General features: G+C 44.6%; 1 protein-coding gene across 1 annotated transcript; it reads left to right on the top strand.

Moving 5' to 3' along the window:
• The first annotated feature begins 46 nt into the window (after positions 1 to 46).
• On the top strand, positions 47 to 27,323 carry Egln3 (egl-9 family hypoxia inducible factor 3). Its single transcript, XM_051195858.1, has 5 exons — positions 47 to 766; positions 20,881 to 21,000; positions 22,500 to 22,636; positions 24,668 to 24,741; positions 25,730 to 27,323. Exons 1-5 carry the CDS (start codon positions 68 to 70, stop codon positions 25,744 to 25,746), a joined length of 1,047 nt encoding a protein of 348 aa, XP_051051815.1. The 5' UTR covers positions 47 to 67; the 3' UTR covers positions 25,747 to 27,323.

Genomic DNA, 27,323 nt, shown 5'->3' with positions numbered 1-27,323 from the left:
TCCCGGATGCTCTCAGCACCAGTCCTGTAGGAAGGGCCTCGAGGAGGGCTGTGCCACGGGCGGGACCATGACGTTGAGGTCAAGGCGGGGCCTCCTCTTGTTCCTCCCCCGGCTGCGGCCGCCGCGGCGGTGGCTTTGCATCTCCAAAAGGGGCCCTCCGACTTCTCGCTGGGCCAGTCCGGCGCTGTGTGGCGGAGTCTCACGCTGCTCCCGCCGGTCTCGGAGCGGGACTCCTTTCTCCTCAGAGTTACGAGTAACTTTCCCAGCCCCTGGCGCTAAAGTGGCTCGGGGACCGTGGCCGCCGCAGGTGGGTGAGCCCGGGGCCCGGCTCTCTGCAACTCCGCTGTGCGCAGGTCAAGCCCTCGGTTCGTGCACCGTGGGGGTCCCTGGCGTCGGCTCTGCGGGCGAGATGCCTCTGGGACACATCATGAGGCTGGATCTGGAGAAGATCGCCTTGGAGTACATCGTGCCCTGTCTGCACGAGGTTGGCTTCTGCTACCTGGACAACTTCCTAGGCGAGGTGGTGGGCGACTGCGTGCTGGAGCGAGTCAAGCAGCTACACTACAACGGGGCCCTGCGTGACGGCCAGCTGGCGGGGCCGCGCGCCGGCGTCTCGAAGCGGCACCTGCGGGGCGACCAGATCACGTGGATCGGAGGCAATGAAGAGGGCTGCGAGGCCATCAACTTCCTCCTGTCCCTCATCGACAGGCTGGTCCTGTACTGCGGGAGCCGGCTGGGCAAATACTATGTCAAGGAGAGGTCCAAGGTAGGATGCGTGCGTGCGCCCAGCCGCAGCTACCGCTGCCGGGACGGGAAACCTTCGTTCAGAGTGTTGTCTCCTTCGCTGGGCTGCAGTGAACTTTGGTTTTTAACCAAGAAGTCACCTTGCCTTATCTACTCCCTTGCGTCCCCTCCACCTCCATAAGCAAAAGTCCCCGCTAAGGGGCTCAGGTGTGTCACGATGATGAGCTTCTGCAGACTTTGAAAGAATCGCTCTGGTTTTGGTGATGCCCGCAGGACAACTGGCTTGTGGAGGGAAAAGATGTCCATGGTCCGAAGTGCCAACTTTAAAGCCACCCGGTACTGCCCTTCACTGTAGCCAGAGGCACTCTTAACCCTACTAGAGGCAAGTGTATTGTTTGCCTAATGTTAGCTGGCTTGTAGATTCTGGTAGGGTGGTAAGGAAGCGTTTGCTATGTCAAACGGTGAGACTCCACTTCTGCGTGCAGCCTTTGACCCCTGGCGCCCAGGATCCGCTTAGACTCATCAACCCAACTGAAAATTCTCACCTGATGCCGGGCCCTACACCGTCTCCTTTCTTTCTCTATAAACGCATGGCAAAGTCCACTCAAACAACCTGATTAGGTCAGTGGAGAGAGTCGTGAAGTGCCTCTGGGTAGAAACCTTGTTTCTGTTCACAGAGCCGGAAATGGTGCAGTGGGTGGTGATGATTTATCTTGGAAACGGTTCCAGGTGTAGATTGGCAGGCGGACCAATGGGAGGCGGAGGAGCTGAGAGGGTGCTTAGGCTTTTCTTTGGGTTAGTCTTGGCTGCTTGGGCTCATCTTCATTTAACGATAGTCAAACTCTCTTTCCAGGAGCAATTCAGAGTGATTTGTCCTTATGTTGTCTGGTCAAGGGACCCTCAGAATCATTAAAACTTTTCAAGTGTAGCTAGGCAGAGCCTATTAGCCGCTGAGGGACCATGAACATCCACGCGTGTGCCATTCTTTGTAAGTGTAAAGTTTCTCAGTGTTGGTCTCGGGATAAGCTATTGCAGTCTTATGTGTCCCCAAAGCTGGAAAGAGCATGCTTGTAAAAAAAAAAAAAAAAAAAAAAAAGTAGTCAACTAGAAATGTCGAAATGTCTGGAGGTGAAAGGGTTGAGGTGGATGAGTAGCAGCGTTGGGGAGCTGCAAATTGCTATCAAGTTTGGACGATGTGACTTGACTGTCTGACAAGCGTCCTCATGGACGTGAATCTTAGAAGAAAGTTCTGGCTTCTGCATTTTAGTTAGATTTTGGGAGTGGTTCATAGCCGAAATCTGCTGTAGCATGATTTCGGTTTTTGTTTATTTTCTTCATCAGTTTGTTGATAGACTGGAAGGTCATCTGTGTTTTGATCAGTGTTGTTTCTGTGCTAAATAACCTTGCTGATAGCCCTGGGGTTAGTCTCGGTATCAGGAGACACTTGGAGCTTTAACTTAAAAGGGCAATGAATGGTTCCTTATCGGTTTTGTAAAGTTTCTAACAAACCTGGGTGTACAAGAATTTTTCCTCTGTGGTTGAGGAAAAAACTCTCCCTTTTGAGGGAGATTGAAATTAGTTGATAAGTCATGTTACTACAGAGTTTAAAATTTATGTGTTTATTTGACTTAATGGATGATGGGGATCCCAAGCTAGAATTTAATTCAAAGAGAATGGGGGGGGGGGGAGAGTCACCCAGGGTAAGGAAGCAAGCTCTATAGATTTTCAGTCTCAGGTTCTCTTCTAGGTGGACTAAGTAACTTTTCAGCTGTGTCAGAAGGTGCCTATACATTGAAAGGAGAAAATCTGTCTTACCCCGGGAAGAGGTGTCTTTCCTTATTCTGAGTCCAGTTTTCTCGGCTGTTCCTGGAACAAATACCTGGCTAATTAGAACAACAAACAAACAAACAAAAATACACAGACAAAAACCAAGCTTCAACAAACAATTAGTGTAGGTGTTTTGTTGTTGTTGTTGTTTTGTTTTTTGTTTTTTTTTAACTGTAGCACTTTGATTTACTTGTGTAAGGACAGCGGCCTCCAGTCCCTTACTCAGAGTTCACTAGTGATGCATTGTCAGGCACATCCTGTCTATAGGGGCTATACTCGTTTCCTTTCACTCGGCCTGTTTTCTTCCTTGCATGCCTTTCCTCCCTCCGTGTCCTTATTTTGTACTGCTTCCCACAGTACTGATATAGATAGACCTAGTTTCCTGCTTATAGTTTCAAGGGAAATTTTTTTTTTTCCTAGAGAGAATTTGTACAGATTTTAAACTTATTTATAACTTTTGATTGAGGGAATTTCAAACATACTGAAATGTAGATAGGCTAATGTGAGCTCCTACCAGGCAGTTTTAGCAACTGCCGATTTTGTGCATTTAGTTTTGACTGTTTTTTTTAATTGTTGTTTTAAAATACACTTTAAATTTCTATCCATTGTGCTTATGAATGCGTACATCCTTGTTACATTACCTATTTATTTATTTATTTATTTATTTATTTATTGCTGTACTTATAAAGGTCATTGAATAATATGAGTGGAATTACAGATATTGGGAAGAAACAAGAGTATTTGCTGGACCTAAAATTGAAACTGGGAGAACTGTTAGGTGGTACCTTACTCTGTCAAAAGTAAAAGTTGTTGTTGGTTAGAATTTGTGCTTTTCCTTTGTTGTAGCCAAGAGGGGTTTGGAGCCTCTCTGGGGAAAGCCGGTCCCTGTTGTGCTGTGGAGTGTGGCATGGCGCCCCCTAACCTCAAGTATGGTCATTGCTTTGCAGCCAGCGTTGGTTATCTGTTACTCTCTTCTGGAGATCTAGACCATATCCAAGATAAATACTGCTTATAATTTGCTCCTTTTTCTTTGGCTGCCCAGAGCCTGCAAGTGGCTATTTTCCAAAGAACGTGTAATTTATAGAACTGAATGTCCCTTTGCCTGAAGCACTCACTGTAGACTCAAGAGTTGGGAACTCTAGCAATAATAAATACCTTTTACTGAGCAGTTTGCACTGCCTGGTCGTCTGCTCAGCACTGTGCTGATTTGACTTATTCTTCTATGCCATAATCTTAAAGGAACTGAGCACCTAAATAAACGACCCAGTCTCTCTCACAGCCAGGGGCAGGAGGCAGTTTTCAAAAGAGTTCAGGAGTGAGGGTTGGCATTACTAAGTCCATGACATTTGAGAAGTCACTCAGGTCTTATCCAGTGTAAAATAATAATACAAAGGCTTTGGGAGAAAAGACTTTATAATACATGTAAAAATTCTTAGAATTTCCAGTCTCTGTCCTTGTTTAAAGGCTCTGAGTTTTGAGGTTCTAGTCCAAATTTGTATGTCTTGAGTTTGTGTTCTTAACCATTAGGGCTTTCTAATTTAATTCGTATGTGTTTCTGTGTAGGACTTCTGTGTAAATGAGCCAGCTTATTACACTCACAAATACCGGTGAACTGTAGGATAGATAGTCTAGTTCATAGTTAACAGTGTCTCAAGCGCTCTCTCTATAGTTAACAGTGTCTCAAGATTTCTCTCTTACACACACACACACACACACACACACACACACACACACACACTGAACTGGGTCAGTCCAGTGTGTTTGAATGAATGAAAATCTGGGTTAGCTTTTCCAGTGTTAATTTTAAGAAAGTATTGCTAGGCTGGTTGTTAGGACCCTGACCATCGTGAACAATGGTAGTGACAGGGTTGTACTGTGCGCGGACAGGTCAGTCCCTTCCCTGGAGACAATACAGAGAATTGGTGAAACAGCAGGAAGTTGATAAATAAGGGAAGTGTGTTCCTCAGTGGTGGGCTTGAGCACACAAATTTGGACGTCTGTTACTTAGTGGAACTTACCCTGGTTGGAAGTGACTCTCAGCAAGATTGGGATGCGGTACTGTGCCAATCAGATATCTCTCAAGACACAAGCACAGGAAATGCAATCAGGAGTCTCAGAGGACTGGGACCACAAACTTGGAACCACCACATCCAGCTGGTGCTTGCTCTCTGAGTTTTAAGGCCTTTCTTTTTGTCCCTCTGCTTGTGTTCTGTATTCCTTCCCCTCTCCTTCAAGTCCAGCCTTGGCTGCCATTCCACACACATGGCACAAGATGATGCCCTTACAATGGCTGCTTCAACCTTCAAGTCAAGATGGATGGAGGCTTGAACACCAGCTGAGAATCCAAGACCCCATTGTCCTGGAGAAAGCCCTCTTGTCTTCACCATAGTTTTGGGGCCCTGTGAGTTCTGGCTGGGGTGGTGGAAGCCTATTGAATCATACATATGTCACCAATATGGTTGCCGGAACCCATGACAGGTGTGATGCTAAGGGAACAGAGGCTTGTCAGTGTCTCCATAGTTAGTCTTCTTTCTAGAACAATGCCTCAGTGAGAGGGAACCCTGTTATTGATGAGGGAGAGCTCATGGTCTATGAAGAAGCATGCTGTGTGGCTACTCAGGAGTCTCCCAGGCTCAGGGTGAAGCTATGAATTGGTGGGCATCAGGTTAGTTTTTTCTTCAGAGGGTAGCTGGTGTCTGGTTGCTCTGCGGCAGATCTTAGTATGAATGGGTAGAGGAAGGAAGGAGTGGAGTGCTTACAAAGCTGGGTGTGGTAGTTAGCACCCATATAGTGGACGTCTCCCCTGACCCCCTTTAGTTTGGTGTTTCTGATTGAAAAGCCTACCCTTGCATTCTTTAGTCATTGTTTTCTTTGCCCTGTTATCCTTGCTAGAGGCAGGAGGATCTCTGAATTTAATGTCAGCCTGGTCTACATAGCAAGTTCCAGAATAGCCAGTGCTATCCAGTGAGATGTCTCAGAAATATTTTTACTGTCTTTAATTACATGTATGTTTGTGTATCTGTGTGTGGGTGTGTGCAGGTGCCTGTAAGTCAGGGATGTCATTATCTCTTGGAGCTAGAGGTACAGGTTGTCATAATCTGTCTTATGTGGGTGATGGAAACTAATCTCCGGTCCTCTGCAAGAACAGTATGTGCTCTTAACAGCTGAGCCCTCTCTCTAGCCCCTAGTGTGTGTGTTTGCTCTCTCTCTCTCTCTCTCCCTCTCTCTCTCTCTGTGTCTGGTTGCTCATTCAGCAAGAAAGGTTTCTTTTAGGAGAGGACACCTTGAGCAGTTCCTTGACAAGGGCTTAGGGGGCACAGGTGTCTCACAGAGAGGCCTTAGCTGGCTGGGTCTGGGTCCTGTGAGCCAGGACTAGCTGGTGAATTCTCTCAAGTGCATTCAGTATTTTATTTGGGATATTTAAATATGGTTCAGACTGAAAATGATAAGCTCCTGTAAGGCGGAATTATGCTGCTTATCATTATAACTGGCTTTTGGCTGTCAAGGGTGGTTCCTCTTTCCAATGGCTTCAGTGAAACTGGCAAATTCTCTGCAATTCCCAACTCTGGCTTGGAAAACTAGTTTTTCTCATGATAACAAAGATAGTTTTGCATCCTAGAATGGTACCCTGAGAGCACACCATATATATGGGAGACACTGCGATGAGGTTTAAAGATTTGTCCCTAGCAGAACTCTCTGGTGAGCATCATGAAGCCACTCAGTAGCTTGTGTCATTAAGGTCAAGGCTCAGAAGGCAGTTCACCTGGAGCTTTGCTTGGTCAGCTGGGCAGCTCTGCTTTTGACTGAATTCTCTGGTGCCGGGTAAACAAATGCCATGTGACTTGTGCCCATTGAAGAGTAGTGAACAAGTTAGTGTGTGGAGGACAAGGCTTCTAGTTTTTGTAGTTATTTTAGCCACAGATTTGATGGCTTCCTTGTAGCAGTACTTTGTGGCTGTTAACTAATGCTGTTCTGTGAGATACGTGTCACTTTCTCTGGTGTTTGTCAAATGCACATGTTCTGACAGTAATGATAGTTCTGATGTTTTCTGCTGGGTTTCTGCCAGGGGTGCCCAGTGGGTGGCTGAATCCAGAAGCACTGGAATTGTAAATACAACAGACAGATCATTTTATGATGCCAGACTAAAGAATTCAGCTTTGGCAGATGGCCAGGAACCATTGATTTGGGCTTGGATTTGCAGCTCGGTGGGTGTTTGCCAAGTAAGATTACTGAGCTCGGTTAATTATACGTAGGATTTGTACCCCCTTCCTCTCAGTTGTTTCTAGCTTAAGCCAGTACAGCACTTGCCCCCTCTTGTGATACTGATGTGTGGATGAATTTCTTCTGCCTGCCCATGGTTTTGGTGAACAGGGAGTCACTCCTGTGCATCTCTTACCCGCTGCCCATCCCAGCCTTACCTACCCCTGGCTGCACTGTAAAATGTAGCCTCTTTAGGTTTTGGGATTTATTTGGTACCTTGCCCAGTGTTCCCTGTGTTCAGAACAGTGTTGATACACCCTTGTTAAATTAATCCAATTTTTGATTCTTTAGAAGGCACATTTGGTAACGCTTCCCAAGTTTTAGAGTAAATGTGTGTTGTGTTTTGCAGACAGACTGGCCCCTCCGAAGGAGCAAGTGTGAGCACTTGGTCCTGAGTTGGCACTGTTTGTACAAACTGTAGAGCCTTAATGATGGGAGCCTGGCTGGAGGAGGAAGTGGACCACTGGGTTAATGGAGGAGGGTCTTTGGGAGCTGATAGCCCAGCCTTCCCTGGCCAGGCTGGAATGAATCCCCTCAGATTTTAACCCAGAATAAACACTTCCTACCTTAAGTTGCTCTTGTCAGGTATTTGGTTACGATAACAAGAAAAATAATTAAAACAGTGCGTGCATCTTCCTCATTAAATGATTTTGCCTTTCAAAACAAAAGTGATTTCCAAATGTGCATAATTAAAGGATGTGATAGTGATAGTAGTCTTGTAGTCTTTTTTTTTTTTTTTTTTTTTTGCCAGTTGGAAGACAAAATGGGAAACTCAGTTCTGAGTATCACTACAATCCTGTTTTGATTTTAACAGGAGAACTTGAGGGGTTTCCAGGAGGCTGCTTAGAAGTGTGGTTTGCATATTGTGCTAAGCTTGGGCCTGGTATTCACTACTAAACAATAAAGATTGCATCCAAACACCTCCTTCCTGCTTCCCTGCTCTTCCAAACTTCAGGGACTGTGTACAAAACCAACCCGTTCCCTTGACAGTTTGATGACTTTTTAAAACACACACACACACACACACACACACCCTACTTTTCACATTCATGTTGTATGGGATGACCATTACACTCCTTTTAACCACTTAGGCAGGGACACAAGTTCTGTGATCAATATTGACCCCATTGTACTTGTTTTATTTCTCAGCTTCACTGTGGAACCTTGAGTTTTGTGATTTCTTTTTCAACTAGAATTTCTTTCTTTAGTAGACTTTAAAGAAAATCAGCTGCCTTTGGCTCTCACCTTCTCTGTAACCCCTCTCCGGGTTTCCCGTTTTGTTTTTGTTTTTTGTCTTTTTGTTTTTTTGTTTTTGTTTTTTTTTTTTTTTTGGCTAGAATCTGGTTGCACAGGCCCCCACTAATCATGTCGTCTCCACTCTTAAAACATGGTAGTAGCCAGAGCTGTTCGCTCCCCATTGTCCACTGTAACAAGGCTTTGAACCTCTCTGAGCCATAGAGGTCTTTCTGTCTGACCTCATCTGACCCTTCCACACTTAATCTCCCCCTGACTGCCTTCATTACTACACCGTGACATGCTAGAAAAGGATTTTCCAGGCACAGCCAGCACACTCTATTGTCTTCGGCTCTTCACGTCCCATGCCATGCAGTGCCTATCTTGGGAAGTCACTACTCTGTCCCCTGGAACTCAATGGTGCCACAGTCTAGATTGCCCCAGAACATTTATTTGGTTGCTTGTTCTGCCTCTCTTCAATTTAGAAGTTCCTGAATTCAGAGGCCACTGCACTTGGTACATGCAGCTCCTTAAGATTCTAGGTGATGGGCCTCATTTCATCTTTGAAAGGAATTTTGAATTCAATGAATGATGATGAAGAGGAGGAGGGGGAAGAAGGTATATTTGATATTTGCTAGGAGAAAAAGGAGTTTGCATCACATTGGACCAGCTATGTGGGGCCCTTCTAAAGGAGAACCTTAGCTTTGCAAGTTATTTTCCCCCTTTGGGAAATTCTGTGCCACACCTAGATCCTGGCAGCTTCTCCACATATCTTCCTCAGAGAAGTGAGACACCCAGACCCAGGACTTAGATTCCTGAAGTTTTGGTCTTAGCTCTCTCTGCCTCTGGCAAGGTGGTCTCTCAGAGCATCTCCCACCCCTTTATGAGCAAGTTAGGTGTTAATTTGTACATTTTAAATTAAATTTGGGTGCTATTTGTTACTAGGCACTAGAATGGAAACCTTACACTTTATTTCTTCTCATTGTGCTCTTGGGCAAGTCTATTCTCTGAGCCCATTCTCTGCATCTGTAAGATGGGTACAATACTATATTTCCTTCCAAGGGTATAAGGAGTTAGATGAAAATGGAGGTTAGATTTCCCACAGAGAAGGAAAATAGTTGATTCCTGAGGCCAGCCACTTGTTTCTAGAGTCTGACTCCAGCCCTGGCCTGACAGTTGTCCTCAGAGGCAGAGTCCAGCACCAGACAGCATGCTGGAAAGAAACAACTGGGTGTTTTCTGCCTGCTGTAGGGTTGACCAAGTAAAGCCTATTCAGAAACACCCTAGGAGCCCTCTCAAGGCTGACTAGTCCTTTTTCACCTTTGAACACTTAGAGTGAGGCTTTATACATTTAAGGTTTTGGCATAGAATAATTGTGGCTCTCAGAGGTTCAGGGCTGGTAGTACCATTGGCTCTAACCACACATTCTTGGGTTTCTCTAAACCCACTGAATCAGAAATGCCTTGTCTCGGGTGATTCCCTGATATGCAGAAGTTTGAAAACTGCCATGGGAAGTTCATGAGGTGGTATGGTGTTGATATTTTCCTGGTCCCTGTGTTAACAAGAAAATTAGAGTTCAGTTGATGAAACACAAGTATATTTATTTGTTGCTAAAGCTAATAGGGTTCAAACATTTTTAATTTGCTTGTGAGATTTTGGGGGAGCAACCATGTCTTACATGTCTAGAGCTTTTCTATTATTTGTGCCAACAAACTTCATTTTCCAGAACTATAGTGGGGTGAAGCTGGGAACTGATGGTTTCCTTCTCTTCTGGTGAGTCAAGGGGAAAGTAAATCTTATTGACCACAGGTTAGGAGAGCTGAGCAAGAAGAAAGATTCATGGTCACTTAGATGATTGCAAGTCTGAAAATACTGTCTTGCAAACAGTCGAGTCTCCAAAAAATGAGAGTCTATATATTCCAACTATGGACACCACTTGGGAGCCAGGGAATCCCTGGCCCTCCAGAATAAGATATCTAGGTACAGAAGGCAGGAGCAAGCCAAAGTTTGGGGCTCTCTGCCATGGCATCTCTTGACTGGAATTGAAGGTATGATTCAGTAGAAATTGGGGTGTGGTGTGGAGTCCTTTTTGCTTCCTCCTTCCTGCTTAGGTATGGATGGCCTCGATTTTTCCATTTGGGGCTTGGAGACTGTGTTTGGTAGTTCTGAGGAACTAAGATCCTTTTTTTGATTGCTTTCTTGTTTGTTTGGAGAAGGTTCAGTTGCCTAGGTGAACTCGCTATAAGCTCCGGAGGCTGCCTTTGAACTCCAGATCCTCTGCACTTCCAAGTGCTAAGATTACAGGCGTGGCCCACCATACCCTGCTTCTTCGTTGTACATCGAGGGGTTGAAGGAAGGCAGTTTCATTCCTGGCCCCGCTAGCAAGACTAGCGCCTATTTCAGATAACACTTCCTAGTATTTTGGAAGTGGTGTTGAGGCAGAGAGACTGCTTTGGAACGCCAGTTCACCTACCTTGATTTGAAATACCCAGCACCCCCTGCAGTGCCCTTCAGTTCTCACCTTTGTTTTGGGTTTTGCTGTTTAAAAACAGATCTTGCTATGAAGCCCAGCTTGGTCTTGAACTGTGACCATGGACCTCAGGCTTCTGCTAAATACAAGTGTGTGGGGTCGTACCTGGCAGTTTCCCATATTTGTCAGATGGGCCCCACAGGCCACTCTGAGGAGCTTCTGTACAACTGAATTAAATGCTTGGCAGAGCCAGGCACACAGTTCCCTCACTCCTCAAAACAGGCGAGGCATCTTTCCTCTCCTTTCTACTCCCGCCACAGACCCTCTGGATGTTCATCTCTCTCAGAACTCCCTTCCACTTCGACCCCAGTTGAAGATCTTCTGGATGTTAGCCCTCCTTTAAGCCAGCAGTCTGCATTCAGTGAATTTTAATTAACGTGACTGTAGACATTCTGCATCTTGTGAATTCTAATTAATGTACTAGTAGCAGAGTTCAGATGTCTCCCAAACTAGCTTTGTGCCTGAGTAGGGAAAACTGGTCTCTTCCCTTAGATTCTTTTAGTGGGTGTTTCTCATTTTCTTTCCAAAGGAAAAATGAACTTTTATATTTCCTTTAAAAAATATTTTTTTTTCTGAATTGGCCACTGCTTATTATCTGACTTTGAAGCTGGTCTGGGAAACATAGCTTGTTTGACATGACCTGATGAAGGTGCTAGAAGGAAAGTCCCACCATCACAGATATGGAAGAAAGCATAGCTGCTTGTAGGCTGGCCCTGGGCTAAGAATGGTGCTGGGGCATTCGGAAAGGTGGATGGGCTGGTGTGGAAGGGGTTAAGGGGCAACAGTGACCTGATGGTGAGGTTGGCTCTGCTGTAAGAGGGATGCAGGCCAAGGCAACAGCTTGGCCAATGTTGTTTTGCCACAGAATTTAAGCAATTTCCTTTGCCTCAGACTCCCCTCAGCTTGTAGTTCACAGACAACTTCAAGCACATTTGTTTCTTGCTATCTTCTGTAATTTTTTTATTGTTTATTTGTTACCTCTTATGACTTTCTATCTCTGTGGAAAAGGGTGAACTGAATGAATGTACTTGGCTCCTCTGTATCTTTAAATTCAATCAACTGGATTGGAAATATCCAGAAAAGATTGATTCTGCACTAAACATGTTCAGATCTTTTTGTCATTTCCTAAGCCATACAGATGGTCAGTTATTTGCATCGCACTTACGTGCTAGCAAGTATAGGGGAGGGTTTGGGTAGGCCATATGCAAACACTCCACCGTTTTATATGGAGGACTTCAGGGTCCTGAGATCCTAAGGGATGGCTGTACTTCGTATAGATCTGAAGACTTTAGTTCCCCCCAAAAGCCTGGGACAAGCTAGTTATGTCTTTCGCCTTAGAGAACATTCTTGTTCAGCTTTGTATTTCAGCTTCACAGTCTCCATCTAGACTGATTGACCCAGTTCAAACACAAGTTTCTGAACACCCGTGTGCCTCCATTTATTTCTTCTTCATGGAGGATGAGTGCCCTCCTGGTGGGGGTCACAGAGGGAATGCAGCAGCACTTGGGATACACCCATTGCTGGCAGGGATGGTGGTGAGCGTTGTATGAGTGGAAGTGCAGAAACTGAATGTGAACGGTGAATTTTCTGATTCCACTGCCTTTCGGTGTGTGGTTTCTTTAACTGAGCAGACACATTTTTCTAAGCACTGAAATGCAAACACAGTTCTCTTCTGTCTAATGAATGTTGCTACAAGGAAGGTGTTTTGTTTTTGTTTCAGGACATTTTTGATTGGTGGTTGTGCTTTTCTGTGTTATACATTAATAACCTCTTTTCTGACAGGTTGCATTTAAATGTGAAATCCTTCACATACGCTGGGATTAACTTAAGACAAAAGCATAAGAGATCCACACACAATTTTCTGGGCAGTCAACTGTCACAGGTTGCCCTATTGTATGTGGTCTTTGGGGCACTATGTTTGATTTTTCTGCTAAGTCTGTTTCTCGAGTTGAGGAAGTTTAAATGCTGTGAGTCCCAGGGCAGAGAGTCCCCACCCCTCACCCCTGCATTGCCTTAAGGATGACTAATGTATTTATTCTCCAGGGATACGTGGTAACCTCTAGGTCCATGTGATAACCAGGGTTAATGACTCCCTCTGAGAACACGTGAGCTGTGTGACTGGGACACAGCTTCTGCTCACCTTCCCAGGAACCGGGCAGTGAAACAGGTTCTATACAAGTGCTGCCTGGGCCTGTGAGTTTTTAGGAAGTGGCAACTGCTAACATCTGGGCCAAGGCCTTGGGAAGGAGATGGTTAACTGCTTGTCAAACTGTCCTCCAGCCTGCTAGACTGGCTGATTTTGTAATTGCCAAGGAGGAAGCCCCTGCTGAAAGCTTTTCTCTGGTGACTAGACACGATGGGGGAGGAGCCAGGGCTCCCCAGAGTCTGTTCCCTCCTCTGGCTGCCTGGCCGTGTGCTCGGGTGTGGGCTGGCTGCCACCCTCACGAAGCGCACGTAGCCCTGTCACTCAGTCATCTCCCAGCTGGCTTAGAGCCAGGCCTCCACGGGAAGGGCTGCTTTTCCAAACCCAAACAGCCTGCATTGATATGTGGATGTTGCCAGGCCTGTTTACTGTGCCTAATTGCAGGACTTAGACGAATCTCCTTCAAGCCAAGGAATTAGCTACAGCTAAGAAAGGGGTGGCAATCTTCTCTTAAAGTCCCGCTCTTCTGCTAGTTTCATTGGCTTCTTGGGGGAGAGTGATTCACTCAAAACTTCATGCATGGCCCAAGGGTACCCCCCCACACACCGGATTCTTGACCAAACACTGTCAGATTTTTACAGTCTCGGTCTTCTGTGGTTTTGTGCAAACCTGTGGGGGCATATGTGTTGTGTGATGGATGTCTGTGTTCCTGTGAATGCTTCCTCTCAGGGAGTGGATTGGAGAGCCTCATTTAACATACAGATCTCAAAAGACTCTGGTACCTGGTACCTTTATCTTCTGCATAATTGCTGGTGCTTGTATGATCTGGAAGCTGAGGCCAAGTTCACTGAGGAGTGGCTGGAAAGTGAAGATGGTGAATTATCTGCCCTTTCCAGAACAGGAAGGGCAGGCAGACCCACTTCACCAAAGTAACTCTGCCATTTATAAATCCCATTTGCAGAAATCCTCAAGTTCCTTCTTGGTTGTGCAATTCAGGTGTAAGGGCATGCACACCATCACGCTGCTTCGGCAGTGAGGTTAATGTGTAGCGCAGCACCCTGGGTGTGTGGGAATGGCATTGGTGTTAATGTGGACTCAGGACCTGTGAGTGAGGAAGGCATATGTAGTCTTTTTTTTCCCCCTGTGAAACTAGACCAGTGGGAAACCTGAGGGATTTGGAGCTTGTTGACCCTGACATGCATTGGACTATGTCATCCTGAAACTTCCGGAAGGAAAGTGGGGAAGCCAGCTGTCCACCAAAACCACACTTCCTTTTTCTCCCCTCTGTCACATTGATCCCTAACCAGAAGCACTGAAAGGGAGGAAATAGAAGGGCTTGGTCCTAACCATTGATACAGGTAACAAGCAAGATAACTCAGGGTACTTGGAGCCTTGGAGCAACTCAGGGTACTTGGAGCCTTGGCCGGTCTTTGTTATCTAAGTGCCTGACTTGCCTGTGGCTCATTAGGTAGTCAGATAAATATGTAAGAATTCTAAAGCTGGGCCAGTGAGGTGGTTCACCTGGTAAAAGCACTCACTGCCACCTAGCTTCACCTGACTTCAGTCCTGGGGAGCCTACATAATAGAAGGAGAGAAATGATTCCCACAGGTCATCCTCTGGCCTGGGTGTGTAAGTGCAGGGAATGGCATGTGTGTACACATGCACACACACACACACACACACTAATACATAAAAAAAAGTTTCAAACCCAGCCCTCCAATGCTAAAAATACTGTTTAAAAAAAAAAAATTCTAGAACATTTGAATGCTGTTTTGCTTTTTTTTTTTTTTTTTTTTTTTAAATCACACCCAGACCTTGTTTTTTTGTCCAGTTTCATAGGTTAGCTCATTTGGCAGCTGTCGTGGACTTTGTGCTGGTGACATTTTCATGAACTTAGAAATAAGTTTTGTACGGTTGTCACCATCTTATGAAGAGGCCTTTTACATTTACCTCTCTGTCTCTGTCTCTCTGTCTCTCTGTCTCTCTCTCCCATCTCTCTGGTGTGCCTGGGGGCACATTCATGGCATGGCATGCATTGTGGAGGTCAGAGGACACCTTTTGAGAGTTTGATCTCACCGTCTTCCATGTCAGTCCCAAGGATAGAGCTTGGGTAGCCTGGCTTGGTGGCAGGCCCCCTTTCCCACCATGTCATTCCATAGGCTCATGAAGCAGTCTTGCACCATTTATGTTGTAAGGACTAAATCTTGGTGTTCTGGAAGAACACAAACTTTTGATGGAGGAGGAAGGGGACTGAGGGCTAACGCTGCAGTTCAGAGTCAGCATTTTCATGCCTCTGCATTTAATTTGCAAGGGATATTTGGAGTTCTCTTCATTGTCAGAGCTAAATAAAGAATGTAATTCGACATGCTGGCTTCAGCTATCCTTTAACTTAAAAAAATACATTTAAGAACAAAACCCGCCAAAGAAGCTGTCTTTGTGGTAGGATGCTTGCATAAGGCATTTAGATATGTAGAGATTTTAATTTTCCTTTTTTAAACGGGAGAAATTCCAGGTTAGAGCTGTTGCTAGGCCATGTCGGCCTCTGTGCAGTCAGTCACCCTTCCTTCCCTTGCCTGCCTGCATGTGCCACGTTATGGGCCCTGCCTAAGCAGGCTGTGTTTTACCAGCACAGGACATGAAGTGTTCAGAGGGTAGCTGGCCCCGCTCCCTGTCCACATTCATTGTGTGGTTGAAGTATGTGCTGAACATAAGCCACTCCGAACCATTCTCCCCCAGTATTGACTTCCTTCCTCCACCCACGGACCCTACGCACTCTGCCACCACATGTTACCTAGGCTCTTGCCACCTGAATACCAATGAGATCGTTTCAAGCCAGAAAATTCAGCTGTGACTTGCTCCCAGTGGGCTTTTTTCCAGGTGAATGAAGGTGTGGGCTCCCCTATATTTTCTCCTGACTCGACACATCTAATTGTCTGTGTGGCTGTGCCTTGGGGTAGAGAAGGAGACAGGGAAAGGATCTCCATTGCCCTCAATGCAAATGAAAGCAATCCCAGATCTTGAGCTATGGCTTTTACATGGGTTATTTACTTCCGCTCGGACCCATTTTTACAGACGAGTTAGCTGAGGTACAAAGCGATTGAAGCACTGTCAAGCCCATACCCAGGCTGCCCTGCATTCCCAGTGTTCTGTGCACAGAGTCTGTCACCCCCATCCCCATTGTTGCCCTCCTCTTTTCTTCCTCCTTTCCCTTCTTTCAGACATTCTTAATTAAACAAGTCCTAGGGCCAGAGAGATGATGTTCCGGGAGTGCTGGTGTGTGGTGCCCTTGCAGAGGATGTGCATTTGATTCCTGGTACCCAGGCCAAGCTACTCACAGCAGTCTGTAACTTCAGCTTCACTGGGATCTGATGCTTCCTGGCCTCCACAAATGCTGGTCCCTTCACACCTATGTACACATAATTAAACAATAATATCAAAGAAGAATGAAGAAACAAATTCTTAAAAAGTTTGCTAATATTTCATTTAGCAGCTAAGAGGTCTAATTTGCTGGTAGATCAAACTTTAAAGGCTGTTCGACCAGATAGATATCTTTTAAGTTCTGCTGTTCTTGGCTCAGCTTTTTGTTTTTAAGATCGCATCTCCTTTTGTTGTCCAGGCTGATCTAAAATTTGTGATCCTCTTGCTTCAGCCTCCTTAGAAACGTAGTAGCAGGTGTGAGATACCATATCAGGCTTCTTGGCTAATTGGAAACAGTATCTTTACACCAATGATAAATTTTGTAAATTAAATGATTAATTTTTAAAAATTTGTGTAAAACATCACTTTGCATTTTGTAAAGATCAAGTCATTACTAAGGAATCTGACTACAAAGGTCTGAGCAATAAACTACATTTTCATAAAATGCATGCTATGGTTTATTGTCTTTTTGAAGGGCTGGGCATCCGACCTAGGCTGTCACTCTTGCTGGGTGTGGCTCTACGGCTTGGTCGCACCCCCAGTCTGCAGCATGTTTTATAGAGAAACGCTGAAGTTTCTGTCTGAAAATGAGTGTTATTGCTACATGGACAGTGAGGCTGTCAGTGCTGGTTTTAACGCTGGTCCATATCTGCAGCCAGGCTGTGGTTCAAGTCTTAGAGCAGCCAGTTGGGGACTTGGAGTGGAAACCCAAGGCTTGACCTTTGAACATGGTTTCTTGTTTGGTTTTTAGTTCTCCCGCAGCCCCTAAAACAAGCATGATTTTCTTTTCTGCTAGTGGCCATGGTAAAGTGGATTTTATACGTGGATTCTGTTACAGTTTTTCTGTTTGCTCACTTCTTGCTTGAACGTGACCAGGGAGGTGTCTGAAGCACATATCTCTGGTGCAGAGCCAGCTCGGGAACACCTGGTTCATTCCTCTCATTTCCTGTTGCTACAGAGCTATGGAGAGGCTTCTAGGGATGGGGGTTTGCACAGGGGGCCAGTGCAGGGAACAGAGATGCATCAGACAGCATGCAGAACCAGAGGACGTGCTGAATCATCTGCAAACCCAGGACTAGGACAAGACTACTGTGCCACCAAAGGGACACTGATGTGCTATAAAGCTGATGTAGATTTCAACTATTGGTCAAGCCAGGAAGTTTTCACCAATAAAACCTATAATAAATAAGATACCTTCCTGGTGTATGTCAGTGTTGATAACTGTTAAAATACCCCTGCCCTGTTCCCATAAAACAATAAAGTGTTTGCAGCATTTCCCTCCATTCTGCACTCTGGATCCTTCTACAGACTTGATGAGGCTTAGATAACAGATCTGATAAACCCATTAATTTCCGGAGTCTGTTACTGCCCCGTGCACAATTGGCACAGACTTGATGACTCGACACTTAGGTTTGCCATTCAGAGCATCCTTAGCATCCTTAGTTTCATGATTTGAGATCCTGGCAAGGACCGGCAGACAGTTGGGAATGTGTCCTAGTCAAAACCCGTCTCCTGCCCCTTCTGGCATTCGGCCAGTAACCTCAGTGGTACAATTGGTCAGCAAGGTTGCGGCGGGACCTTTGAGCTTCCCCTGGTTTCCTTCCATTGTTTCAAACGTGATGCACATGGCTTCTGGAATCAGAGAGAGGGTGAATTTCACTCTGGCCAGAAAAATGATCTCTTCCTTCCCTTAAACACGCATGTGCATGTTCTCACAGTTAAAGGGGTGTCCTAATGGTGAGTCCTTAAGGAATTGTGCAGCACATTCTCTCAGTGTGTTTCATACCTATAGTGCTATTAGTGGAGGCTGCGTTCATGGGAACTGCCATTATTTTTCTGCTTGTGTTTTAATTCAAGCTGAGCTCTGAAGTGGGTTAGTGCTTCTCGATGCTCTGGAGGACACCGCTGTTCCCCCGGGTGCTGAGCTTAGATCAAGTCTTCACTCTCATGGACACTGGAGGACTGTGTTAATTACTTGTCTCATTGCTGTGACAAAACGCCCGACAAAAGCAGCTCAAGGAAGGAAGGATTTATTTTGGCTCAAGTCCCAGGGCACAGCCCATGGTGGCAGGAAGTCTTGGCAGCAGTAGCTCAAAGCAGATGGTCACATCGCATCCACAGGCAGGAAGCAGAGGGAGACGAGAGCTGATGCTCCACATCTTTTCTCCTTTTTAGTTAGTCTGGCATTTGGGACATCTGACCATCTCAGTTAATCCAATCTGCAAACTCCATCCCAGACATTCCCAGAGATGTGTCTCCACAGTGATCCTACATCCTGTCAAATCGACAATCAATATAAACTGTGTAACCCGTGCTCTTCATCACAGGAAGGAGCCCGGGCTCACACAGTCGGTTGCAGATGAAGTAGATGGCAGGCATCCAGACCACTGACCTTTTCTGGGAGCAGAGCTGTTTTGGAATATAAAGTTATACCACTGGCTGACAGAAGACTATCTTTTCTTTCTTTCTTTCTTCCTTCCTTCCTTTCTTTTTCTTTCTTTCTTTTTTTTTTTTTTTTTTTTTTTTTTTTTTTTGGTCTGCTGAGTAGGGAGAGACTGGGATGGTGGGGAAATCAGCAAATAATTGTACCTAAATAACTTTCTGTGTTGCCCTTACACTTCTGACAGGTGCTTCCAGGAATAGGTAATTCCCCATGTGTTCTAGGTGATTTCATTTGTCTCTTCCTCTACACCAGGCCAGTCACTTCTGTCTGCTCCCAATCACCTTTCCTCAAGCCACAATCTGTCCGGTAGTTCCATCATTTGTCAAATCCTTATTATAGTCACCTCAAAATGTCCAGGCTAACAGACTAATTTCAGCTCTGCTCATGACCATGGCACTTTTCAAGCTTCAGAGGCAGGCAGTGGGGCTGCTAGCTGCTCAGAAAAGTAAAGAGTGGGACATCCCCTGATTTAAACTTCAAGTTCATTGCAAAGCCAGATTACAACTCAGCCTTCTCGATGCTGTGTGCATGAAGCCCAGCTCTGCTCTGTGATTTCAGGCTTAATTGAGAGTCCCTCACTCTCTGAACCATCGGGCTGCCCTTGACTATGCATCTTACTCATGAAGTAACCTTGCTATTTATCAGAATTTTTAACCAGACCTCCCTATGATTCTCCCCCCCCCCCCCCCCCGCACCTAGGTATGTCTGAAGGTAGGCTTTCAAAACAGAAGAAAGAGCTATTTATCTAGGTAGCACGGGATCTGGTTTCAACAAAGACCCATTCATAAGTGCATTGATACATTTGTCAAGTTTTCAGTGAACAACTTAGCACGTACTCCTTAGGTGCTGAGATCATAGTGGTAAACAAAATAGGAAAAAGCTTTCAGCCCTCATTTTATATTACCAGTTCCAATATTTTCCTTAGATATCCTGAATCTATATAATATTTTTAAATTATAGCAGTATCTTGTAATGAGAACAGGTTTTATATTTTTTTCCTCCCATCTCCATTATCCCTCCCCCCCCCCCCCATGAAACTAAAGGTTTGTAAGCCTGTAATTGTAATTCTCAGGGCTTTTCTACATGGCTTTCTACTTTCTTCTTTTACTACCTGGTTTGATAGTCATCAAGCAGACCATAAGAGCCCATTCCACATAGAGGGATACTTTCTTAGCCTAGACACGTGGGGGAGGGCCTAGGTCCTGCCCCATTTGATATGACAGACTTTGAAGACTCCCCATGGAAGGCCTCACCCTCCCTGGGGAGCAGAAAGGGAATGGGCTGGGATTCAGTGGGGGGTGATGGGGAGGATGGGAGGGTGAGGGAACTGGGATTGACATGTAAAACAACCTTGTTTTAAATTTAAATTAAAAAGGGGGCGGGGGAAGACCATAAGAGAGGCTTGAGAGATGGATCAGGAGTTAAGAGCACTGGCTGCCCTTCCAGAGGTCCTGAGTTCAATTCCCAATAACCACATGGTGGCTCACAACCATCTATAGTGGGATCTGATGCCCTCTTTTGGTATGCATTCAGATAGAGCACTCATATACATAAAATAGATCAATAAACCTTTGATAACAGAGAAAAAAGGATAATATTAAGAAATGCACTTAATGTATTTTCCCCCTTCAAAGAGGTCTCCTATGTCACCTTGCTGACTGGTTAAGGTCGAGCTTCCCACTGACCCTTTACTCCCTTGGGAATTAGACATAAACTTTTTGTAAGAAAACAAGCATGATCCCACAATTCAGGGCACTGCTAAACAAGCACAGTTCCAAAGCCCCATACTAAAGATCCTTTCTTTTTATCTTTCCCCTCTTCCCCCGACTCTCTTCTTTCCTTCCTTTTAGAGCAAGTCTCTCTGTGTAGGCCAGACACCTCGCTCCCCACCTTTCTGCTTCAGCTTCTGAGTGCTGAAAGTACATTCATGTGTCCGCTATGCCTGCCCCTCGAATCTCGGCATTAAGATCTTGTGGGCTTGGATGGAAACCTGGAACCTGCTTCTCCAAAAAGGAATGTTAAAGAAACGCAGCCATCTTGTTGATGATGTACATGGGTTTCTTTAGGAGGTCCTCAATATTCCAGACCATGGGAATATTACTGGACCACTTACCCTGAACCTAGTCTTAAGGCATGGACTGCCTGTTAAGCTTTCATACCAAAGGTTACCTCATGCTAATTTTATATTCTGATAGTAATCTGAATTTATATACTGTATATGCCTGCTGCGTGATGAAGCTACTTAAGCTTTTCTAAACAGAATCCTTCTGCTGTCTCCACAGGCAATGGTGGCTTGCTATCCGGGAAATGGAACGGGTTATGTCCGCCATGTGGACAACCCCAATGGTGATGGCCGCTGTATCACCTGTATCTACTACCTGAATAAGAATTGGGATGCAAAGGTACTGTGGAAGGGAGGGGGTGGGGTGGGTTATATGTGCCATGAAAGTGCAGGTAGGGGTGCATTGAGAGGAGCAAGCCGTTTTCAATTAGGTAAAAGACATTCATGTGTATTTAGGAGAGTTATGGTTTATGATAGTCTGGCTCCACTGTTTTCTTTTTTTAACCTTGCCTCTGCTTGTGGACTTAGATACCAAAGTTGAGATTAAGAACAGTAGCTAGATAGTTAATTTGGTGGGAAGGGTGATTGTGAAGGTCAGGGGTAATTAATGGGGGATGTCATTTAACACTGGGATGCAGAACCAATGGGAGTCTCAGCTCAGCCTATGATGTATACCTTCCCTGCCCCCCCCCCCAGCAGCAACATTGAGAGAATTCCACAAAGACAGAACTGTAGGATAGCAAACTGTCCCCTGAAGAATTTCCCACACAGTCCTCTTTCTGAGGATGATGTCCCATAGGGAGCCATTTGTAGCTTGTGAATGGCAGAGATCGTATGGCTTATTTTTGTATGGTAGATGGTAGAGATGGGATGGATAGAGATGTAAAGTGTGTGTAACATGGTTTGTTCCTTATATACTCTCCGAAAGCTAAGAGTGACTTAGGACTGTGGGAAATCAGAGACCTTTAGAAGTTTGTTTAGCTTTTGAATTCTGTGCATCTCTGTTTGCTATTTATTAGTGCAGGCTCTGACTGGTGATGTATGTAACATTATATTTCTCCTCTCTATTTGGTAGTGAGATGGAACAGTACCTTTAGGGCTTAAGAGTATCTTTTGGGATGCTATGGTGAGCAGAGTTATTGGACCAACAATAATAAATAAAGGAGAATAAAACCAACAAATATTTGAGTTTCTGCCAGTGCTAGATATGTTATGTAGAAACACTGATGTGTGAAGCCTGATTTCCACCCAGAAGATGATTGTTGCAGTAGGGACTAGTAGGCTGAACACATGAAAAAGAAAAAGGGAGGTGAAGAGAGTGAAAGATGTCCTAAAAGGTGTAGGCAGTGTGGTGTGAGAGTTCAGGGAAGGGTCCAACCAAAGAGGTCAGATGGGCATTTGAAGAACTCAGAGGAATACTTTAAGTTGTTATTTCAGGGGCAGCTGTATGTGATGAGTGCTTAGACATATTTGATGGAGCTAGGAAATTGCTTAGGATTTGTCTGCTTGCTTTTTTGGGTTGAAGCATTCTGACATGGCCAGTTTTGTGTGATGCCCTCTGACTGTCCGCTATGTTGTGTCTGTGGCCTTCCTGGCTGTGGGAGTTGGAAGGTGCTGATTTGAAGTGGATGAGGAGTTATGTATAGCTGTATATAGCTAAGCTGTATGTATTAAGCTGATGTAAGTTTAATTACACAATATAAGGGGAGTAAATATTGGGGGGGTTAAAACCCATTTAAAGTTGAGATAGATGTGGCATTTCTCTTTGATAGAGCTAACACTCCTTGTTGATAAACGATGTGAGACCAGGAAATAACTCCCCCTTTTCTTGTTCTACAGTTACATGGAGGGGTTCTGCGGATATTTCCAGAAGGGAAATCATTCGTAGCAGATGTGGAACCCATTTTTGACAGACTGCTGTTCTTCTGGTCAGACCGCAGGAACCCACATGAAGTTCAACCCTCCTATGCTACCAGGTAAGATCCAGGGCCACAGTTCCTATTCCAGAACATGTGTGGGATTCTTCCAGAACATGGGTGGGCTCCCAGTTCCCGGAGAACTCTTAGAACTCATGTCCTATACTAGGAAGTGCTGGTCACCCCCAAACTGATAGGTCAGCCTGTTTGGAGTGATAGAAATTGAAGGGGCTCTTTAGGATTCAGTCATGTACAACCCTAACTTCAGATTAAAGTAACTATTCTGTGAGTTGTGCCCACTGCTCTCAGTTCCTTAGAATGTTTTTCTCTTTCCTTTTGTCCCTTCCTCCTTTCCCTTACGGGGGAAACTTCTAAAGTTGCTTGGGTACACTCCAGTTATACCAGCAGTCAGAGATGTAAACAGGAAGATTGAGAGTTTAGACGACATGAGCTAAGTGAGACCTAGGCTCAGAAATGCCAAGTAGCAACAAACACTTAATGTTGAACTAACTCTGATTATCACATATCAAAAGTTCTGTTCCTTCAAGTTTGTCAGTTTAAGCAAAGAAAGAACCTTGGGAAAAGAGAGTCATTTGTTTTAATTCATTCCTTTCTACTCTTTCTGTCTGCCTGGGTGGACATTAAAGCTTGCCTGGGATAACCTTATTGGTGCCATAACAATTGGATGTCATAGTTTTGCTTGCTGTCTGTCCGTCCATTCATTTTTGAGACGTCGGCTGGCCTGGAACTCTGCATGTAGCAGAGGATGACCTGAGTTTCTGATCCTCCTGCTTTTACCTCCTTTCTGAGTGCTGAAATTACAGGTCTGTGCACTGCACATGGTTCTTGTGATGCTAGGGCATTCCGCACGTTATGCAAGGTCTCTATCAACTGAGCTACATCCCCAGACCTACAATTGAATTTTTAAAAATCCTTCCCCCCCCCCCACTTTCCCCTTCCTTCTGTCCTCCTTCTATCCCTTCCTTCCTCCTCCCCTCCTCCTTAACACATGGATGTACAGATTTTTAGAGTCACTGGAGACTTTAGAATTGTCTTATCTTAATCTAGAAAACTCTGACAAAAATATTTATGTATGCTTCTGCCTCCAGTTCTCTCCCAGCAAGCCCCGTGGGCCAGGCAGAGTGTGGAGTGATGCAGGATGGGGCTTCTGCTGGGAGTAGTAGTGAGACAGGGGAGAGCTATAGCAGGGCAGTGCTAAACCTTAACAAGCTTAACTCAAAGCCATATGCACAGCCCTCTAGACATCTCCGGTCCAAGCCCCAGAGATACAGATTTGGTCATACTGGAACATGCCCTATGCAAACAGGCCACTAGTCCTTACCACTGAAGTCTACTTGTGGCTTGTTTTGTGGAGATCAATAATTGGATCCTGTTTTGTGGCAGGATTCTCTTGTTATTTCCCAGTCCCTCTGTGACCAACTTCATAGGGAAAATATCAGTAAAAGTGGTTTAGAAGCCCTTGGGTTTTTACTGGAAATTTTAATGGATATTGTCATGGCCGACAATAAATATAAATGTAAAAGTTTTTTAAAATGCAAGCATCAGATGCTTCAATTACAGTCTGTCCCTTGGATAGGATAAAGCAAGTAGCAGGAGGGTAGCTAGAACAAAGTCATCAGAAGTGAACTGTATGTTTTCCCTGATGTCTAAAACTAAAGAAAGCAGGCCTCAAGCTAGATTCTGTGACTTGTGAAAACTCCACTCAAATGTTACCTCCCCTGCTCTGTTCCCTTCCTGTGTCTTGGAGCCTCCAGTCTTTAGCAGAGCAGGTCTCCTCCAGTCCTTCCTGTGCAGGTTACATATCCCGGTAGAATCACCCACTGGAGCCCGAGCGCTTAAAGTGGAGGTTCTAGTGACAGTATCACTGAATTCCCAGTGCCTGTCACGTGCCTGGAGCCCATGTGTTATATGACATTTACAGAGCATTGAACCCTGAGGAAATGATCTTAAATTAAACTAGGAGTGGACTTCCGAATAAGAGGAGGTTTTACAACTGGTTTTGATGTATACTTCACAGAGTGAATTTGAAGGCTTTGGTGTTTTCTAGTAACACGGGCTTGTCTTTCACAGGTACGCTATGACTGTCTGGTACTTTGATGCTGAAGAAAGGGCAGAAGCCAAAAAGAAATTCAGGAATTTAACTAGTATGTGTCTAATCATTTTCTTTGACTTTGGTTTTTTTCTATTTTACAATACACTGTTTAATCTCAGTTGTAACTTAGCTTCGCATATAGTGATATCTGAAATGGCCTTCATGCTCTTAAAAAAATAAATAAATCAGAAGGAAATGCAAGGGGCCTTCCCTCTCAGGGTGCTCACTGAGGGGGGATGATTTGTAATAGATGGAAATAACTTATTGTGAATGTTAACCAGTCATGTGCAACATAAAACTTTGTCCATGAATCTGGCACTTATACAGAAACTGTCGTGGGTCCTAGTTCCAATAGCTAATTTATGTTCATGTGGGATTTGACTCAATATAAAAATGCAAGTATACATAAAAGTGTGGGCTCTTACCAAACTGATAGGACAACATCATTCCTGTCACCTCCAGCCAGTATCCATAAAGCACACTTCTTGGTTTGGTTGCACTAAGCTGAGCACAGTAGAACCAGTGTTTTAGAGGCTGAAGCAGGAGGATCATGAGTTTGAAGTCAGCCTGATCTCTTGTATGAGGACTATGTCCTGCCTCACCCAAAAGTTGTATAAAAGTAGTAATTTTGCCAGGTTGGTTTATGAAAAGGTAAACTCCTGGCTCTCCAAGTGCAGGAAATGCTGTGTCTGTATCCTTCTTTCTAATGAATGCACACACACCTAAGACATCTTACAGTAAGAACTGGAGAGATAGCTCAGAGGGAGAGCGCCTACCTAACACATGGAATGTCCTGGTTGCAGTTTGCTGCACTGTCAAATAATAAATGGGTGTAGCTTTACCTACCTCAAGATCTGTTTGACCTCTATTCCGATCCGATGCCAAGGAAGACACCATTGCAAAGTTCTGTCAGGAATCTCAGTTTGCTTTATAAAATGGGATGTTGTTTAACAGAGAGAGAGAGACTTGGTGACATGTTCATCAAATTTGACTCCTAACCTCTTTTATTTTCTTTCTTTTCTTTCCTGTCACCAACCCAGGGAAAACTGAAGACTGACTGGTGTGAAGTCCGCTGGCCTCATTCATTTAGTAGTGGTTCCTGAAATTTTAAGAGTCAAGAGCCAAAGAGTCTGTAAAATCCCCCCCACTGCCTCCATCACTTAATCCCTGTCTTGTTTGTGGTACTTCATGTTTTCTTGCCAGGACTGTATTGACCTTCAGATACTCTCTTTGTCAGATGAACTCATTAGCTAACTCTAGAAATACCTGCCAGCATCCTTTATTGGCCAGCGGTTTAATTGATAGATTTGGGGATACGGCTGTTGAGACAGGAGCCCAGGAGTGACTCTTATTTGCACTTTATATATATATATATACTTCCTGATTTGAAAGGAGGAGGTTTGCAAAACACATTGGTGACAGATGACACAAAGAGGCACCCTTGAAACCTTAGCAGCAAGAAGCAGAGATACATATCATCTCAACAATTTCCAGATGTTAACCTGAGACTGGACGATTATGACAACCTAATGACATTATTACCTCTAGAAAGAGCTGCTGTCATTGTGATCGATTTATAACTGTCCCATGGTGGACACTCCTTTTTTTTTTTTTCTGGCCCTTCTGGACTTTCTAAGTCAATGACTTTCTTGATGAAGATGACACCACCATTCCTCTCTATTTTCACTTCTTACTTGGAGAACCTAATTATGCAGATAATAAAACTGGCTGTGTAGTTTGGATTGTTTTTCTGGCATTGAAATTGGAAATTAAAATCAAAGGACAGAAATCGTCCAGGTAATTTAGCATCAGCTTCTGCTCACTGTGTGGACAGAACAAAGCCTAGCGCTACACAATACCCATGTGGGCTGCAAACAGGTTGAGAGGGGAGATGAGATTGGAAGCGCAGGCAGTCCTTTTCGTCAGTATTCCTTTTAACCCTTCATTATTAGCTACAACAAAGAACAGCGCGCTGTATTCTTGAAAGAGATTGAAATAAAAAAGATCTCAAAGCTGTTAAGCGTTCTGCCATGTGGTCTCCCCCTACCAGCCTTTCTTTGGCCACCTTGACCCTTGAGAGCAGCTGGTTGGTAGTGCTGCCAGACTTGTGGGATTCGTTTTGAACTGTGGAAGGTTCTGCTGCTCCAGGAAGCAGTTACCACCTTCCTCCAGAACTCTGCAGTTAGTACCTATTTTGGAAAAGTTACCCATCCTAGTTTTGCTTCTACCTCCTCATCTTTCAGATCACTTTCATTTCTTGCTAAGATCCCACAAGCATCAAAGACCCGGAAATGTTTTTTCCATCATGTTCAGATGTACAGACTTTCCAAGAAAGAAGCTGATGTTTTTCCTTTAATCATTTGGGAAAGTGTTCAGGAAGAACTGTCATTCCTTCTCACCATGGCTCTGTTTTATTTTATGTAGCATTTTCCACCTTCTAACTTACAATGTCCTTTCCTTATTTATTATGTTTATTGTCTTGTAGCCTATGATGTCTAGAGCAATAAGTACAATGGAGACAGGGACTTTGTACATTTTTGGTCAGTGAAACATATTCCCAGCACCTAACCCAATGCCTGGCATATAGCAAGGGCTTAGTAAATATGTGTTCAATAAACTCAGTTTCCTCTGTAA

The sequence above is a fragment of the Phodopus roborovskii genome, unplaced genomic scaffold (genome assembly GCF_943737965.1).
Source record: "Phodopus roborovskii unplaced genomic scaffold, PHOROB, whole genome shotgun sequence".
NCBI classification, from domain to species: domain Eukaryota; kingdom Metazoa; phylum Chordata; class Mammalia; order Rodentia; family Cricetidae; genus Phodopus; species Phodopus roborovskii.
The sequence above is the reverse complement of the archived record's forward strand: the minus strand, read 5'-3'. Positions and strand labels throughout refer to the sequence as shown.

Excerpts from the sequence above, each read along its gene's own strand:
- Egln3 (XM_051195858.1), top strand. The coding sequence starts at position 68 with ATGACGTTGAGGTCAAGGCGGGGCCTCCTCTTGTTCCTCCCCCGGCTG. Across the intron at positions 21,001-22,499 it reads ATAAGAATTGGGATGCAAAG|TTACATGGAGGGGTTCTGCG; the intron begins GTACTGTGGAAG and ends CTTGTTCTACAG. Across the intron at positions 22,637-24,667 it reads CAACCCTCCTATGCTACCAG|GTACGCTATGACTGTCTGGT; the intron begins GTAAGATCCAGG and ends TGTCTTTCACAG.